General features: G+C 41.2%; 1 protein-coding gene across 4 annotated transcripts in view; it reads right to left on the minus strand.

Moving 5' to 3' along the window:
• The window catches only part of LOC118361189 (brefeldin A-inhibited guanine nucleotide-exchange protein 1-like), a 134,924-nt gene that overhangs the window by 24,680 nt on the left and 90,822 nt on the right, over positions 1-19,422 (minus strand). For 3 of the 4 annotated variants that reach the window (XM_052483726.1, XM_052483729.1, XM_052483728.1), the window contains 11 exons: positions 14,207-14,408; positions 7,407-7,518; positions 6,255-6,460; positions 5,916-6,000; positions 5,170-5,335; positions 4,202-4,482; positions 2,089-2,247; positions 1,693-1,837; positions 830-920; positions 653-693; positions 358-527 (listed from right to left, as the gene is read on the minus strand). In XM_052483726.1, the coding sequence (XP_052339686.1) occupies positions 358-527; positions 653-693; positions 830-920; positions 1,693-1,837; positions 2,089-2,247; positions 4,202-4,482; positions 5,170-5,335; positions 5,916-6,000; positions 6,255-6,460; positions 7,407-7,518; positions 14,207-14,408 (1,658 nt within the window). The remainder of the gene's footprint in view (positions 1-357; positions 528-652; positions 694-829; positions 921-1,692; positions 1,838-2,088; positions 2,248-4,201; positions 4,483-5,169; positions 5,336-5,915; positions 6,001-6,254; positions 6,461-7,406; positions 7,519-14,206; positions 14,409-19,422) is intronic. The other variant, XM_052483727.1, reaches the window with a different exon arrangement.

The following is a 19,422-nucleotide window of genomic DNA, read 5'->3' on the forward strand; positions in this document are numbered from 1 at the left end:
TGTTTTTTCATTTGAAATTCGATTTTGCATGTCTCACTATTAAATTATATATTGTATGGTAATAAGCGATGCTTGTTCCATATTCAATGTTAAAGCAAAACTTGTTTGGGTCCATATTAAAAGGTTAATTTGTTCAATGTTGGCCCGTGACTTTGTTCAGGTTTTACATTTTGGCCCACTGGGTATTTGAGTTTGACACCCCTTAGGGGGTACTGGAGGACTGGAGTTGGGGAAACACTGATCTAGCCAACAACAGGAATTGATCAATTAATGTGGAGGGGAAAAAAACAGCTGTCCCTGACAACCAGAGTTGTGGACCCCTGCTTTAAGCAGAGAAATAAATCCCAAGATGTCCACCTTGTTGAAGTGGTCTCCAATGACCTCCCAGATCCTGGACCACTGCAGTCTGATACGTCCCATGTTGTAGTAGGAGATCTCCACTATCTTCTGCAGGCTGAACATGCGGGGGTGTGTGGGCGAGGCCAGCTCATCCATAGACACAGCACACAACCAGCGCACAAAGTCCACTGAAAACACAGAGAAACCAGTGTCAACCATCAGGACAGCCATGGTACAATGCCAATACATCCACATCGGGTAAGGATGTGATCAAACACTGTAATTTAATTCTGTTCCGATTTAGAACACTCACCAATTGCATTACCATCCAGTCTGGTAGAACCTGTGAATATTCTGCAAGAACAGAATCAATCATATTTAAAACATTTACAGTACATTTATTCACATGATAGAACAATGGCAGAGTTAAGACCCCAAAGCAGTCAGTGGTAATACAGCAGGATCTATAAGAGACTACTACAGTAACTACCTGTCTACAGCCACCACCACACTCTGGGAGCTGGTCTCTCCTATGGACTCCTGGATACTGAGGATCTGCTTCCGGTCTACTGTCCCACCTGCTGTGGACCACAGGACAGTCAGTCACATCTCCAGAGTCAAGCATGTTACCAAGCATCTCCAGAGTCAAGCATGTTACCAAGCATCTCCAGAGTCAAGCATGTTACCAAGCATCTCCAGAATCAAGCATGTACCAAGCATCTCCAGAGTCAAGCATGTTATCAAGCATCTCCAGAGTCAAGCTTGTTACCAAGCATCTCCAGAGTCAAGCATGTTACCAAGCATATCCATAGTCAAGCATGTTACCAAGCATCTCCAGAGTCAAGCATGTTACCAAGCATCTCCAGAGTCAAGCATGTTACCAAGCATCTTCAGAGTCAAGCATGTTACCAAGCATCTTCAGAGTCAAGCATGTTACCAAGCTTCTCCAGAGTCAAGCATATTACCAAGCATCTCCAGAGTCAAGCATATTTAATTTTTTAAAATTGTACCTTTATTTAACCAGGCAAGTCAGTTAAGAACATATTCTTATTTTCAATGACCTGGGAACAGTGGGTTAACTGCCTGTTCAGGGGCAGAACGACAGATTTGTACCTTGTCAGCTTGGGGGTTTGAACTCACAACCTTCCGGTTACTAGTCCAACGCTCTAACCACTAGGCTACGCTGCCGAGCATATTACCAAGCATATCCAGAGTCAAGCATATTACCAAGCATCTCCAGAGTCAAGCATATTACCAAGCATCTCCAGAGTCAAGCATGTTACCAAGCATCTCCAGCATCAAGCATAAACAGTTTATAAAACCAAAACATGTATTAAAGGGATAAGCACTGACCCAGGCCCAGGTATTCGTCGTTGCTCTGCTCCTTGGTGCTGGTGATGAAGCCCTCTTTCCCCCGAACCGTCCCTGAGATGTACCTGGCCTTAACCCCCGTCCCGATCAGCTGGGCCAGCTCCAACTGACTGATACACTTCATTATCTGTAGGGGGGTGGGGGGCACCCATACATTCACTTATTTATTCATTCATTTGCACAGATATATCTACTCATTAGTCTTAATTAGTTGACAGAAAAACATACTTATCACATCGGTTCCACATCAAAATAAACAAAATGGAGACAAAATTATACAATATAACGTAGGACAGCAATACTGACAGAGATGCTATAACAGCTACTACTGATTACTAGACTGAAAAATGAGATGAAAAGTGGGCAGCGGGTCCAGACCTCGTGCCAGGAGGTGCCCAGGTAGTTTCCGTCTGTGTGGGCGACGGTGATGAGAGTCTTGATGGTGTCGATGTTCTTCTGCTTCATCTCAGTGATGCCAGAGCTGGCTGTGAGCAGGGTGAACCGTGCCAGGGCCTGGATGTACGCATCCCGCTCCAGCTGTGCGCGCGTGAGAGAGAGAGTACTGCTTTACTCTCTCCATAAACTTTTAGATCATGCCGAGACATACAAAGACACAAACCCGTATAATCTAAATAGGTATAATAAGTGGGCAATGTGCAGTTATTATTTGATTTCTGTTGAAGTGTCTGTATGTCATAAAATCAATGGGTTTAAATGTCTGTTTGTACATAATGTGGTCATGTTTATATGTTCAGCTGCCTGGCGAATGTAAATGAGCTGTCAGCCAAATGTGGTCCAACACATCACTTCTTATACTCTAGGATGTACAGTGGGGAGAACAAGTATTTGATACACTGTCAATTTTGCAGGTTTTCCTACTTACAAAGCATGTAGAGGTCTGTAATTTTTATCATGGGTACACTTCAACTGTGAGAGACGGAATCTAAAATAAAAATCCAGAAAATCACATTGTATGATTTTTAAGTAATTAATTTGCATTTTATTGCATGACATAAGTATTTGATACATCAGAAAAGCAGAACTTAATATTTGGTACAGAAACCTTTGTTTGCAATTACAGAGATCATACATTTACTGTATTTCTTCACCAGGTTTGCACACACTGCAGCAGGGATTTTGGCCCAATCCTCCATACAGACCTTCTCCAGATCATTCAGGTTTCGGGGCTGTCACTGGGCAATACGGACTTTCAGCTCCCTCCAAAGATTGGGTTCAGGTCTGGAGACTGGCTAGGCCACTCCAGGACCTTGAGATGCTTCTTACGGAGCCACTCCTTAGTTGCCCTGGCTGTGTGTTTCGGGTCGTTGTCATGCTGGAAGACCCAGCCATGACCCATCTTCAATGCTTTTACTGAGGGAAGGAGGTTGTTGGCCAAGATCTCGTGATAAATGGCCCCATCCATCCTCCCCTCAATACGGTGCAGTCGTCCTGTCGCCTTTGCAGAAAAGCATCCCCAAAGAATGATGTTTCCACCTCCATGCTTCACGGTTGGGATGGTGTTCTTGGGGTTGTACTCATCCTTCTTCTTCCTCCAAACACGGCGAGTGGAGTTTAGACCAAAAAACTCTATTCTTGTCTCATCAGACCACATGACCTTCTCCCATTCCTCCTCTGGATTATCCAGATGGTCATTGGCAAACTTCAGACTGGCCTGGACATGCTCTGACTTGAACAGGGGGACCTTGCGTGAGCTGCAGGATTTTAATCCATGACGGCGTAGTATGTTTCTAATGGTTTTCTTTGAGACTGTGGTCCCAGCTCTCTTCAGGTCATTGACCAGGTCCTGCTGTGTAGTTCTGGGCTGATCCCTCACCTGATGCCCCACAGGGTGAGATCTTGCATGGAGCCCCAGACCGAGGGTGATTGACTGTCATCTTGAACTTCTTCCATTTTCTAATAATTGCACCAACAGTTGTTGCCCATCCCAGCCTTGTGCAGGTCTACAATTTTATCCCTGATGTCCTTACACAGCTCTCTGGTCTTGGCCATTGTGGAGAGGTTGGAGTCTGTTTGATTGAGTGTGTGGACAGGTGTCTTTTATACAGGTAACAAGTTCAAACAGGTGCAGTTAATACAGGTAATGAGTGGAGAACAGGAGGGATTCTTAAAGAAAAACTAATAGGTCTGTGAGAGCCGGAATTCTTACTGGTTGGTAGGTGATCAAATACTTATGTCATGCAATAAAATGCAAATTAATTACCCTAAAAATCATACAATGTGATTTTCTGGATTTTTGTTTTAGATTCCGTCTCTCACAGTTGAAGTGTACCTATGATAAAAATGACAGACCTCTACATGCTTTGTAAGTAGAAAAACCTGCAAAATCGGCAGTGTATCAAATACTTGTTCTCCCCACTGTATGTGTTGTGGTACATTGTCCCTGCCAAAAGAACGTAAGAAATACAATACAATAATATTTGGGAAACACACCATTTGAACACATACAGTGTTAGCGTGCTAACTAGATTACCTGTATGGTGAAGATGCAGGCTATCCGGATGGCAAAGCGTATTCCCTCCAGACAGAGAAAAGCCACCTCGGTGTCGTCACAGTCCTGGAGGCCCACACTGAAGGCTGCTAGGAACGGGGTCCAGGCCAGCTTGAACATGGGTCTGACATGCTCCAGGTGTGTGGCGCTGGTGAAGGGAGCCTGGACGTGACTGACAGCCTCCATCAGGGCCTTGGCTGTCTTAGCCATCTGCTCCATCTCTACATTATACAGCAGCCGCCTCTGCTTCTCACTGGCCACACCTGATCCAGGAACAAAGGTAAAGCCAAAACATCAACAAACAGTCTCTGCTTCTTTCGGGCTGCACCTGAACCAGGATCAGATTAAAGGCTTCCTCCATTTAGCTTTTGCCTATATTTTCAGATCAGTGCATATCATAGAGGAGATGAGAGGAAGACACTTGAACAAAAGCAATAAGGCCCAAGGGGGTGTGGTATATTTGTCATATATCACAACCCCCGAGGTGCCTTATTGCTATTATAAACTGGTTACCAATGTAATTAGAGCAGTAAAAATACATGTTTTGTCATACCCGTGGTATACAGTCTGATATACCGCAGCTTTCAGCCAATCAGCATTCAGGGTTCGAACCCCCCAGTTTATAACTGAAAATAATCCACTCAAACGTTCTCATTGAACAACAGAGACTATCTCAAACTTTTCCACAGATCAGTAATACAATCTAATCAAACTATATCTTAATCCCCTTTATATCTCTTTGATTGTTATGAGAATTCTATGATCTCCATAAAGATATCAGATGACTCTCGTTGGTTACATCTAAAGCTGATTACTTGAGAAAGATCCATTACGCCGCAAAATAGGCATTTCACATCTTGACGTCTGAACAAAATCATATTTGACACGCTCAATTTCAGTCTGTAATGACACAGTTGTGCTGGCAGACACAGAGGAACAGAGATACGCACTGTGCTTGTTGGATTTCAGAGTCATTTCCTTGGTCTCCTTCATAGCGATCTTCTTCCCTGCGATCTCGTCGTAGATGGCAGACAGATATTCCTCCGGTAGATCCTTGCTGTCGTTGATCCCTCTGTTCATCTTGATGTATTGCTCTTTAGTCATCTTGTTCTTCACCTTTGAAAAGTAAAATATGAGATGTATTACCATAACCATACCCTGTCTGTCTGCCAGCCTGTCTGTCTCTCTCCGCCGGCCTATTTGTCTGTTTATCTGTCTGTCTGCCTGCATCTCTGCCTGCCTGTCTGTCTATTTGCCTGTCTGTCTGCCTGCATGTCTGTCCGTCTCTCTCCGCCGGCCTATTTGACTGTTTATCTGTCTGCCTGCCTGCATCTCTGCCTGCCTGTCTGTCTGTCTATTTTCCTGTATGTCTGCCTGTCTGAATGCGTATTTGCCTGTCTGTCTGCCTGCATGTCTGTCCGCCGGCCTATTTGTCTGTTTATCTGTCTGCCTGCCTGCATCTCTGCCTGCCTGTCTGTCTGTCTATTTTCCTGTATGTCTGCCTGTCTGAATGCGTATTTGCCTGTCTGTCTGCCTGCATGTCTGTCCGCCGGCCTATTTGTCTGTTTATCTGTCTGCATCAGCTAGCATTTCTTTCCCTGTGTGTCTGCCATGGATAAATGTCTGCTAAACGCAGCTGAGGTGATTGTTTCTGTCAGTTCATCTTCCCAGAAACTGTCTCCGGCTGCGGTCTTACCTGCGGACTATGAAGGTCTGTTGTCAACATAATGATTGAGTAGGCAAGGACGTACGCAGTGTCTGCACTCGCAAACTCAGTTTGCCTGAAGAGAGGAGAGAGAGAGGAGAGAGGAAGGAGAGAAAGAGAGAAAAGAGGATAAACATAGAGCTGAATAAAGAATTGATGCATTTGTGCGAGACAACACAGATATTTAGTGAATGCACTGACTTGATAATAGAGAGCAATCTGACTCCTGGCATTCAATGTCCTTGAATGTGTTTGACATCACAAATGAAGTCTTCTTCTAAGTCTACAAATCCACAATACCAAGACTAGTACACTCCACTCCACACTCACCCCTGGTTGCATTCTAGGTATCTCGCAGCGAATTTCTCCATGAGCCTGTCAATCTTCTGAGCCTCTCCCGGGAGACGGAAGCCCTCGAGGAACGTTCTGAGAGCGTAGACAAAGTCCTTGCCTTGGAAGTCCATCTGGTCCACGTAGGCATACATGACCTCTTTATTGAAGCGATCATTGTCCCCCAGGAACTCGCCCACCTGAGTCTGAGAGGTAGGATGTGAGAGAGAGCGAGACAGAGACAGAGAGACAGAGAGACAGAGACAGAGAGAGAGAGAGAGAGAGAGAGAGAGAGAGAGAGAGAGAGAGAGAGAGAGAGAGAGAGAGAGAGAGAGAGAGACAGAGACAGAGACAGAGACAGAGACAGAGACAGAGACAGAGAGAGCGAGGGGACAGAGAAAGGGAAGAGGTTGATGCAATGACATTGAGTTCAATCAATAGATATTGAGTGTTATAGAAAAACAGCTTACTCGCTTGACTCTTTAATGCATGTGCTACACATTGGAAGCCAATTAACACATATTGTCCTAACAAGCATCTCCTTTCCCTCAGAGGCACAGCCAATTGAGAGGAAAGGACTATGTTCTCTCCCAGTGCTGTCAGACTAGTCTCTCTGGCTAGCTGTTTGAGGGCCTCTTGTTCCAAAGCAGATGTTATGAACACACTTTAGTGCCGATTATCACCGAACCAAACCCCCCCGAGGCCAGCCAATCAACCGGGAGAGTGCTTCACTCGTTAAAATATAAATTGATGTGCGCTCGGTGGAGGACGTAGGAATCCTCTTGGAGTGGGATGATAATGCTGGCAGTTCAGCATTAGGAGCTAAGAGCCTTGGTGTTTCTATGGGATGGATGTGTTCTGCTCTGGGCCTGCAGCTGTGTGGAGGCCGGATGAGAGAGAGAACTGTGCAAACCCAGAGTTTAATGAGCTAGAATGGGTATTCGTGTATTTACCACCCAGATCCCCTATTAGCTGTTACATTCGCAACAACCACTCTACACTACTAAATCACAATGGACAGGTTAAAAGGTGAAAGGTTCAGAGAGCACAGAGCTGAATGAGGTAGAGTGGGTTTATTTGGATCCACACAAGTCAAATGAAATGCAGATAACTGAAGTAGATTGGTTAAACAGATTTCAAAAGGTTCTTTACCGAGTCCAGCCTCTCCTCCTGGTGCAGGAATTGAGCGAGGTCCTCCGGGGTGGTTCCCAGCATACCTTGCTCCTGGAGGTACTGGACACCCCTCTTTGGTTTCTTGTTGAACCTGACCACGGAGCAGAGAACAGAGACAGTGCTGCAGTATGCTTACTACAGTATGCTTACTACAGTATACTTACTACAGTATGCTTACTAAGGTGGAGAAGGAAGTTGCCTTCCAGAGCCATAGTCTATCATGTATATGTTGTCCTAATTACATGAACTAACTCATTCATAATTGGCAAATTAATCAATGGCATTAATTGATAAATTAAGTGCCAGTGAGAAATTAAACCTAGGACAACAAACAGGACAACTTCCCTCACTAGAAGGACTGGAGTTGTGCACCCCTGGGTGTGAATATATTCAGCTGTCTATACAGGATAAGATGAATATATTCAGCTGTCTATACAGGATAAGATGAATATATTCAGCTGTCTATACAGGATAAGGTGAATATATTCAGCTGTCTATACAGGATAAGATGAATATATTCAGCTGTCTTTACAGGATAAGATGAATATATTCAGCTGTCTTTACAGGATAAGATGAATATATTCAGCTGTCTATACAGGATAAGGTGAATATATTCAGCTGTCTATACAGGATAAGATGAATATATTCAGCTGTCTATACAGGATAAGATGAATATATTCAGCTGTCTATACAGGATAAGATGAATATATTCAGCTGTCTATACAGGATAAGATGAATATATTCAGCTGTCTATACAGGATAAGATGAATATATTCAGCTGTCTATATAGGATAAGGTGAATATATTCAGCTGTCTATACAGGATAAGGTGAATATATTCAGCTGTCAGGATAAGATGAATATATTCATACAGGATAAGATGAATATATTCAGCTGTCTATACAGGATAAGATGAATATATTCAGCTGTCTATACAGGATAAGATGAATATATTCAGCTGTCTATACAGGATAAGATGAATATATTCAGCTGTCTATACAGGATAAGGATAAGATGAATATATTCAGCTGTCTATACAGGATAAGATGAATATATTCAGCTGTCTATACAGGATAAGATGAATATATTCAGCTGTCTATACAGGATAAGATGAATATATTCAGCTGTCTATACAGGATAAGATGAATATATTCAGCTGTCTATACAGGATAAGATGAATATATTCAGCTGTCTATACAGGATAAGATGAATATATTCAGCTGTCTATACAGGATAAGATGAATATATTCAGCTGTCTATACAGGATAAGATGAATATATTCAGCTGTCTATATTCAGCTGTCTATACAGGATAAGATGAATATATTCAGCTGTCTATACAGGATAAGATGAATATATTCAGCTGTCAGGATAAGATGAATATATTCAGCTGTCTATACAGGATAAGATGAATATATTCAGCTGTCTATACAGGATAAGATGAATATATTCAGCTGTCAGGATAAGATGAATATATTCAGCTGTCTATACAGGATAAGATGAATATATTCAGCTGTCTATACAGGATAAGATGAATATAAGATGAATATATTCAGCTGTCTATACAGGATAAGATGAATATATTCAGCTGTCTATACAGGATAAGATGAATATATTCAGCTGTCTATACAGGATAAGGTGAATATATTCAGCTGTCTATACAGGATAAGATGAATATATTCAGCTGTCTAGCTGTCTATAGGATAAGATGAATATATTCAGCTGTCTATACAGGATAAGATGAATATATTCAGCTGTCTATACAGGATAAGATGAATATATTCAGCTGTCTATACAGGATAAGATGAATATATTCAGCTGTCTATACAGGATAAGATGAATATATTCAGCTGTCTATACAGGATAAGATGAATATATTCAGCTGTCTATACAGGATAAGATGAATATATTCAGCTGTCTATACAGGATAAGATGAATATATTCAGCTGTCTATACAGGATAAGATGAATATATTCAGCTGTCTATACAGGATAAGATGAATATATTCAGCTGTCTATACAGGATAAGGATAAGGATAAGATGAATATATTCAGCTGTCTATACAGGATAAGATGAATATATTCAGCTGTCTATAGATGAATATATTCAGGATAAGATGAATATATTCAGCTGTCTATACAGGATAAGATGAATATATTCAGCTGTCTATACAGGATAAGATGAATATATTCAGCTGTCTATACAGGATAAGATGAATATATTCAGCTGTCTATACAGGATAAGATGAATATATTCAGCTGTCTATACAGGATAAGATGAATATATTCAGCTGTCTATACAGGATAAGATGAATATATTCAGCTGTCTATACAGGATAAGATGAATATATTCAGCTGTCTATACAGGATAAGGTGAATATATTCAGCTGTCTATACAGGATAAGATGAATATATTCAGCTGTCTATATAGGATAAGATGAATATATTCAGCTGTCTATACAGGATAAGATGAATATATTCAGCTGTACAGGATAAGATGAATATATTCAGCTGATAAGATGAATATATTCAGCTGTCTATACAGGATAAGATGAATATATTCAGCTGTCTATATAATATGATAAGATGAATATATTCAGCTGTCTATACAGGATAAGATGAATATATTCAGCTGTCTATACAGGATAAGATGAATATATTCAGCTGTCTATACAGGATAAGATGAATATATTCAGCTGTCTATACAGGATAAGATGAATATATTCAGCTGTCTATACAGGATAAGATGAATATATTCAGCTGTCTATACAGGATAAGATGAATATATTCAGCTGTCTATACAGGATAAGATGAATATATTCAGCTGTCTATACAGGATAAGATGAATATATTCAGCTGTCTATCAGGATAAGATGAATATATTCAGCTGTCTATAAGATAAGATGAATATATTCAGCTGTCTATACAGGATAAGATGAATATATTCAGCTGTCTATACAGGATAAGATGAATATATTCAGCTGTCTATACAGGATAAGATGAATATATTCAGCTGTCTATACAGGATAAGATGAATATATTCAGCTGTCTATACAGGATAAGATGAATATATTCAGCTGTCTATACAGGATAAGATGAATATATTCAGCTGCTATACAGGATAAGATGAATATATTCAGCTGTCTATACAGGATAAGATGAATATATTCAGCTGTCTGATAAGATGAATATATTCATACAGGATAAGATGAATATATTCAGCTGTCTATACAGGATAAGATGAATATATTCAGCTGTCTATACAGGATAAGATGAATATATTCAGCTGTCTATACAGGATAAGATGAATATATTCAGCTGTCTATACAGGATAAGATGAATATATTCAGCTGTCTATATAGGATAAGATGAATATATTCAGCTGTCTATACAGGATAAGATGAATATATTCAGCTGTCTATACAGGATAAGATGAATATATTCAGCTGTCTATACAGGATAAGATGAATATATTCAGCTGTCTATACAGGATAAGATGAATATATTCAGCTGTCTATACAGGATAAGGTGAATATATTCAGCTGTCTATACAGGATAAGATGAATATATTCAGCTGTCTATAAGATGAATATATTCAGCTGTCTATACAGGATAAGATGAATATATTCAGCTGTCTATACAGGATAAGATGAATATATTCAGCTGTCTATACAGGATAAGATGAATATATTCAGCTGTCTATACAGGATAAGATGAATATATTCAGCTGTCTATACAGGATAAGATGAATATATTCAGCTGTCTATACAGGATAGATGAATATGATAAGATGAATATATTCAGCTGTCTATACAGGATAAGATGAATATATTCAGCTGTCTATACAGGATAAGATGAATATATTCAGCTGTCTATACAGGATAAGATGAATATATTCAGCTGTCTATACAGGATAAGATGAATATATTCAGCTGTCTATACAGGATAAGATGAATATATTCAGCTGTCTATACAGGATAAGATGAATATATTCAGCTGTCTATACAGGATAAGATGAATATATTCAGCTGTCTATACAGGATAATGATACAGGATAAGATGAATATATTCAGCTGTCTATACAGGATAAGATGAATATATTCAGCTGTCTATACAGGATAAGATGAATATATTCAAGGATAAGATGAATATATTCAGCTGTCTATACAGGATAAGATGAATATATTCAGCTGTCTATATAGGATAAGATGAATATATTCAGCTGTCTATACAGGATAAGATGAATATATTCAGCTGTCTATACAGGATAAGATGAATATATTCAGCTGTCTATACAGGATAAGATGAATATATTCAGCTGTCTATACAGGATAAGATGAATATATTCAGCTGTCTATACAGGATAAGATGAATATATTCAGCTGTCTATACAGGATAAGATGAATATATTCAGCTGTCTATACAGGATAAGATGAATATATTCAGCTGTCTATATTCAGGATAAGATGAATATATTCAGCTGTCTATACAGGATAAGATGAATATATTCAGCTGTCTATACAGGATAAGATGAATATATTCAGCTGTCTATATAGGATAAGATGAATATATTCAGCTGTCTATACAGGATAAGATGAATATATTCAGCTGTCTATACAGGATAAGATGAATATATTCAGCTGTCTATACAGGATAAGATGAATATATTCAGCTGTCTATACAGGATAAGATGAATATATTCAGCTGTCTATAAGGATAAGATGAATATATTCAGCTGTCTATACAGGATAAGATGAATATATTCAGCTGTCTATACAGGATAAGATGAATATATTCAGCTGTCTATACAGGATAAGATGAATATATTCAGCTGTCTATACAGGATAAGATGAATATATTCAGCTGTCTATACAGGATAAGATGAATATATTCAGCTGTCTATACAGGATAAGATGAATATATTCAGCTGTCTATACAGGATAAGATGAATATATTCAGCTGTCTATACAGGATAAGATGAATATATTCAGCTGTCTATACAGGATAAGATGAATATATTCAGCTGTCTATACAGGATAAGATGAATATATTCAGCTGTCTATATAGGATAAGATGGATAAGATGAATATATTCAGCTGTCTATATAGGATAAGATGAATATATTCAGCTGGATAAGATGAATATATTCAGCTGTCTATCTAGGATAAGATGAATATATTCAGCTGTCTATACAGGATAAGATGAATATATTCAGCTGTCTATACAGGATAAGATGAATATATTCAGCTGTCTATACAGGATAAGATGAATATATTCAGCTGTCTATACAGGATAAGATGAATATATTCAGCTGTCTATACAGGATAAGATGAATATATTCAGCTGTCTATACAGGATAAGATGAATATATTCAGCTGTCTATACAGGATAAGATGAATATATTCAGCTGTCTATACAGGATAATATGAATATATTCAGCTGTCTATACAGGATAAGATGAATATATTCAGCTGTCTATACAGGATAACATGAATATATTCAGCTGTCTATATAGGATAATATGAATATATTCAGCTGTCTATACAGGATAAGATGAATATATTCAGCTGTCTATACAGGATAAGATGAATATATTCAGCTGTCTATACAGGATAAGATGAATATATTCAGCTGTCTATACAGGATAAGATGAATATATTCAGCTGTCTATACAGGATAAGATGAATATATTCAGCTGTCTATACAGGATAAGATGAATATATTCAGCTGTCTATACAGGATAAGATGAATATATTCAGCTGTCTATGTAAGATGAATATATTCAGCTGTCAGGATAAGATGAATATATTCAGCTGTCTATACAGGATAAGATGAATATATTCAGCTGTCTATACAGGATAAGATGAATATATTCAGCTGTCTATATAGGATAAGATGAATATATTCAGCTGTCTATACAGGATAAGATGAATATATTCAGCTGTCTATACAGGATAAGATGAATATATTCAGCTGTCTATACAGGATAAGATGAATATATTCAGCTGTCTATACAGGATAAGATGAATATATTCAGCTGTCTATACAGGATAAGATGAATATATTCAGCTGTCTATACAGGATAAGATGAATATATTCAGCTGTCTATATAGGATAAGATGAATATATTCAGCTGTCTATACAGGATAAGATGAATATATTCAGCTGTCTATACAGGATAAGATGAATATATTCAGCTGTCTATACAGGATAAGATGAATATATTCAGCTGTCTATACAGGATAAGATGAATATATTCAGCTGTCTATATAGGATAAGATGATAAGGATAATATGAATATATTCAGCTGTCTATACAGGATAAGATGAATATATTCAGCTGTCTATACAGGATAAGATGAATATATTCAGATGAATATATTCAGCTGTCTATACAGGATAAGATGAATATATTCAGCTGTCTATACAGGATAAGATGAATATATTCAGCTGTCTATACAGGATAAGATGAATATATTCAGCTGTCTATACAGAATATATTCAGCTGATAAGATGAATATATTCAGCTGTCTATACAGGATAAGATGAATATATTCAGCTGTCTTTACAGGATAAGATGAATATATTCAGCTGTCTATATAGGATAAGATGAATATATTCAGCTGTCTATACAGGATAAGATGAATATATTCAGCTGTCTATACAGGATAAGATGAATATATTCAGCTGTCTATACAGGATAAGGTGAATATATTCAGCTGTCTATACAGGATAAGGTGAATATATTCAGGTATACAGTATAGCAGCACTAGTCTGGCTTACAGGTCGATGCCCTGCTCGATGATCTCCTTCTGTTGTTTGAGAACCTCAAACTGCTCTGGGTTGTCTGTCCCTGACATCTGTGTACTGTAGCTCCCGATGCCCGACGAGGCTGTGGAGTCCAGGGAGTTGATGCTTCCATAGCGGTTGATGGTCTCTGGGGCCTTCGTCTCATTGGTCTCCTGCTCCGAGGGCTTCTCCTGACCTGGGGAGGGAGAAGAACATTGAACAATCAATGGTCTGATAGAGATGAGTAAAAACCCTAGTTGGTGTTAGGACCCCAACGCAATCAGCAATCCAGCACAGCCAAATAAGCCAACACTAAACGTTTTCAATTGAAACATACAGTACCAGTCAACAGTTTGGATACACCTTCTCATTCAAGGGTTTTTCCTTATTTGTACTATTTTCTATATTGTAGAATAATAGTGAAGACATCAAAACTATGAAATAACACATACGGAATCATGAAGTAACCAAAAAAGTGAGATTCTTCAAAGTAGCCACGCTTTGCCTTGATGACAGCTTTGCACACTCTTGGCATTCTCTCAACCTGCTTCATGAGGAATGCTTTTCCAACTGTCTTGAAGGAGTTCCCACATATGCTGAGCACTTCTTGGCTGCTTTTCCTTCACTCTGCGGTCCAACTCTTCCCAAACCATCTCAACTGGGTTGAGGTCGAGTGATTGTGGATGCCAGGTCATCTGATGCAGAACTCCATCACTCTCCTTCTTGGTCAAATAGTCCTTACACAGCCTGGAGGTGTGTTGGGTCGTTGTCCTGTTGAAAAACAAATGATACTCCCACTAAGTGCAAACCAGATAGGATGGCATATCGCTGCAGAATGCTGTGGTAGCCATGCTGGTTAAGTGTGCCTTGAATTCCAAATAAATCACAGACAGTGTCACCAGCAAAGCACCATCACACCTCCATGCTTCACGGTGGGAACCACACATGCGGAGATCATCCGTTCACCTACTCTGCATCTCACAAAGACATGGCGGTTTGAACCAAAAATCTCCAATTTGGACTCATCAGACCAAAGGACAGATTTCCACCGGTCTAATGTCCATTGCTCATGTTTCCTGGCCCATCAAGTCTCTTCCTTATTGGTGTCCTTTAGTAGTGGTTTCTTTGCTGCAATTTGACCGTGAAGGCCTTGTTTCACCCAGTCTCCTCTGAACAGTTGATGCTGAGATGTGTCTGTTACTTGAAGTATTTATTTGGGCTGCAATCTGAGGTGCAGTTAACTCTAATGAACTTATCCTCTGCAGCAGAGGTAACTCTGGGTCTTCCTTTCCAAAATTCTTGAAACGTTCCAGATTGACTGACCTTCATGTCTTACAGTAATGATGGACTGTCGTTTCTCTTTGCTTATTTGAGCTGTTCTTGACATAATATGGACTTGGTCTTTTACCAAATAGGGCCATCTTCTGTCTTAAATAGTATTCTATAATGTAGAAAATATTAAAAAGAAAGAAAAACCCTGGAAGTAGTAGGTGTGTCCCAAATTTTGACTGGTACTGTTTTTTCATCAATCTTTTAGCCAGTAGGGGGGGTTCAGCCTTGAGTTTCTAGATCCAGGTCTCTGGGGAGTTCAGCAATAGTGAGGTAGTGGAGGGAGTGTTGTGTAACATGGAGGTAGTGCTGTGTAACATGGAGGTAGTGCTGTGTAACATGGAAGTAGTGTTGTGTAACATGGCGGTAGTGTTGTGTAACATGGAGGTAGTGTTGTGTAACATGGAGGTAGTGTTGTGTAACATGGAGGTAGTGTTGTGTAACATGGAGGTAGTGTTGTGTAACATGGAGGTAGTGTTGTGTAACATGGAGGTAGTGCTGTGTAACATGGAAGTAGTGTTGTGTAACATGGAGGTAGTGTTGTGTAACATGGAGGTAGTGTTGTGTAACATGGAGGTAGTGTTGTGTAACATGGAGGTAGTGTTGTGTAACATGGAGGTAGTGTTGTGTAACATGGAGGTAGTGTTGTGTAACATGGAGGTATTGTTGTGTAACATGGAGGTAGTGTTGTGTAACATGGAGGTAGTGTTGTGTAATATGGAGGTAGTGTTGTGTAACATGGAGGTAGTGTTGTAACATGGAGGTAGTGTTGTGTAATACGGAGGTAGTGGTGTGTAACATGGAGGTAGTGTTGTGTAGCATGGAGGTAGTGTTGTGTAATACGGAGGTAGTGTTGTGTAACATGGAGGTAGTGTTGTGTCGCATGGCGGTAGTGTTGCAACATGGAGGTAGTGTTGTGTAATATGGAGGTAGTGTTGTGTAACATGGAGGTAGTGTTGTAACATGGAGGTAGTGTTGTGTAACATGGAGGTAGTGTTGTGTAACACGGAGGTAGTGTTGTAACATGGAGGTAGTGTTGTAACATGGAGTTAGTGTTGTGTAACATGGAGGTAGTGTTGTAACATGGAGGTAGTGTTGTGTAACATGAAGGTAGTGTTGTGTAACATGGAGGTAGTGTTGTGTAACATGGAGGTAGTGTTGTAACATGGAGGTAGTGTTGTGTAGCATGGAGGTAGTGTTGTGTAACATGGAGGTAGTGTTGTAACATGGAGGTAGTGTTGTAACATGGAGTTAGTGTTGTGTAACATGGAGGTAGTGTTGTAACATGGAGGTAGTGTTGTAACATGGAGTTAGTGTTGTGTAACATGGAGGTAGTGTTGTAACATGGAGGTAGTGTTGTGTAACATGGAGGTAGTGTTGTGTAACATGGAGGTAGTGTTGTGTAACATGGAGGTAGTGTTGTAACATGGAGGTAGTGTTGTAACATGGAGGTAGTGTTGTGTAGCATGGAGGTAGTGTTGTGTAACATGGAGGTAGTGTTGTGTAACATGGAGGTAGTGTTGTAACATGGAGGTAGTGTTGTGTAACATGGAGGTAGTGTTGTAACATGGAGGTAGTGTTGTGTAGCATGTAACATGGAGGTAGTGTTGTGTAACATGGCGGTAGTGTTGTGTAACATGGAGGTAGTGTTGTGTAACATGGAGGTAGTGTTGTGTAACATGGAGGTAGTGTTGTAACATGGAGGTAGTGTTGTGTAACATGGAGGTAGTGTTGTGTAACATGGAGGTAGTGTTGTGTAACATGGAGGTAGTGTTGTGTAACATGGAAGTAGTGTTGTGTAACATGGAGGTAGTGTTGTGTAACATGGAGGTAGTGTTGTGTAACATGGAGGTAGTGTTGTGTAGCATGGAGGTAGTGTTGTGTAGCATGGAGGTAGTGTTGTAACATGGAGGTAGTGTTGTAATATGGAGGTAGTGTTGTGTAACATGGAGGTAGTGTTGTGTAACATGGAGGTAGTGTTGTGTAGCATGGAGGTAGTGTTGTAACATGGAGGTAGTGTTGTAACATGTAGGTAGTGTTGTGTAACATGGAGGTAGTGTTGTAACATGGAGGTAGTGTTGTGTAGCATGTAACATGGAAGTAGTGTTGTGTAACATGGATGTAGTGTTGTGTAGCATGGAGGTAGTGTTGTAACATGGAGGTAGTGTTGTAACATGGAGGTAGTGTTGTGTAGCATGTAACATGGAGGTAGTGTTGCGTAACATGGAGGTAGTGTTGCGTAGCATGGAGGTAGTGTTGTATAGCATGGAGGTAGTGTTGCATAACATGGAGGTAGTGTTGTGTAGCATGGAGGTAGTGTTGTGTAGCATGGAGGTAGTGTTGTGTAGCATGTAACATGGAGGTAGTGTTGTGTAACATGGAGGTAGTGTTGTAACATGGAGGTAGTGTTGTGTAGCATGTAACATGGAGGTAGTGTTGTGTAACATGGAGGTAGTTCTGTGTGTGTAGCCTGAGGGGACAGAACAGGGCAGAACAGCCAGGTCTGATGCTACTGTTCTGTGGGTGAATCAGGTCCATGGTGGTTGTATGGCTGTAAGAGACATTGTACGTTGGTAAGGGATCTAATTACCCATCGGAAACTCTCTAAAACATTCAGGACACCATCAGGGTAATGTGAGCTGGCAGTGTGCTTCCTCCACTCAACAACTTCATAGAGCAGAGCACATGGTAGAGGAGGGTGGCAGAGCCAGGGTAGAGGAGGAGGGTGGCACAACCAGGGTAGAGAAGGAGGAGGGTGCACAGCCAGGGTAGAGGGAGGAGGGTGCAAAGCCAGGGTAAAGGGAGGAGGGTGCAAAGCCAGGGTAGAGGGAGGAAGGTGGCACAGCCAGGGTAGAGAAGGAGGAAGGTGGCACAGCCAGGGTAGAGGGAGGAGGGTGCACAGCCAGGGTAGAGGGAGGAGGGTGCACAGCCAGGGTAGAGAAGGAGGAAGGTGGCACAGCCAGGGTAGAGGGAGGAGGGTGCACAGCCAGGGTAGAGGGAGGAGGGTGGCACAGCCAGGGTAGAGGGAGGAGGGTGGCACAGCCAGGGTAGAGAAGGAGGAGGGTGCACAGCCAGGGTAGAGGGAGGAGGGTACAAAGCCAGGGTAAAGGGAGGAGGGTGCAAAGCCAGGGTAAAGGGAGGAGGGTGCAAAGCCAGGGTAAAGGGAGGAGGGTGCAAAGCCAGGGTAGAGGGAGGAGGGTGGCACAGCCAGGGTAGAGAAGGAGGAGGGTGCACAGCCAGGGTAGAGGGAGGAGGGTGCAAAGCCAGGGTAAAAGGAGGAGGGTGCAAAGCCAGGGTAAAGGGAGGAGGGTGCAAAGCCAGGGTAGAGGAGGAGGGTGGCACAGCCAGGGTAGAGGGAGGAGGGTGCAAAGCCAGGGTAAAGGGAGGAGGGTGCAAAAACAGGGTAAAGGGAGGAGGGTGCAAAGCCAGGGTAAAGGGAGGAGGGTGCAAAGCCAGGGTAGAGGGAGGAGGGTGCAAAGCCAGGGTAGAGGGAGGAGGGTTTAAAGCCAGGGTAGAGGGAGGAAGGTGGCACAGCCAGGGTAGAGAAGGAGGAAGGTGGCACAGCCAGGGTAGAGGGAGGAGGGTGCACAGCCAGGGTAGAGGGAGGAGGGTGCAAAGCCAGGGTAAAGGGAGGAGGGTGCAAAGCCAGGGTAAAGGGAGGAGGGTGCAAAGCCAGGGTAGAGGGAGGAAGGTTGCATAGCCAGGGTAGAGGGAGGAGGGTGCACAGCCAGGGTAGAGGGAGGAGGGTGCAAAGCCAGGGTAAAGGGAAGAGGGTGCAAAGCCAGGGTAGAGGGAGGAAGGTGGCACAGCCAGGGTAGAGAAGGAGGAAGGTGGCACAGCCAGGGTAGAGGGAGGAGGGTGCACAGCCAGGGTAGAGGGAG

The sequence above is a fragment of the Oncorhynchus keta genome, chromosome 28, assembly GCF_023373465.1.
Source record: "Oncorhynchus keta strain PuntledgeMale-10-30-2019 chromosome 28, Oket_V2, whole genome shotgun sequence".
Taxonomy (NCBI): Eukaryota; Metazoa; Chordata; class Actinopteri; order Salmoniformes; family Salmonidae; genus Oncorhynchus; species Oncorhynchus keta.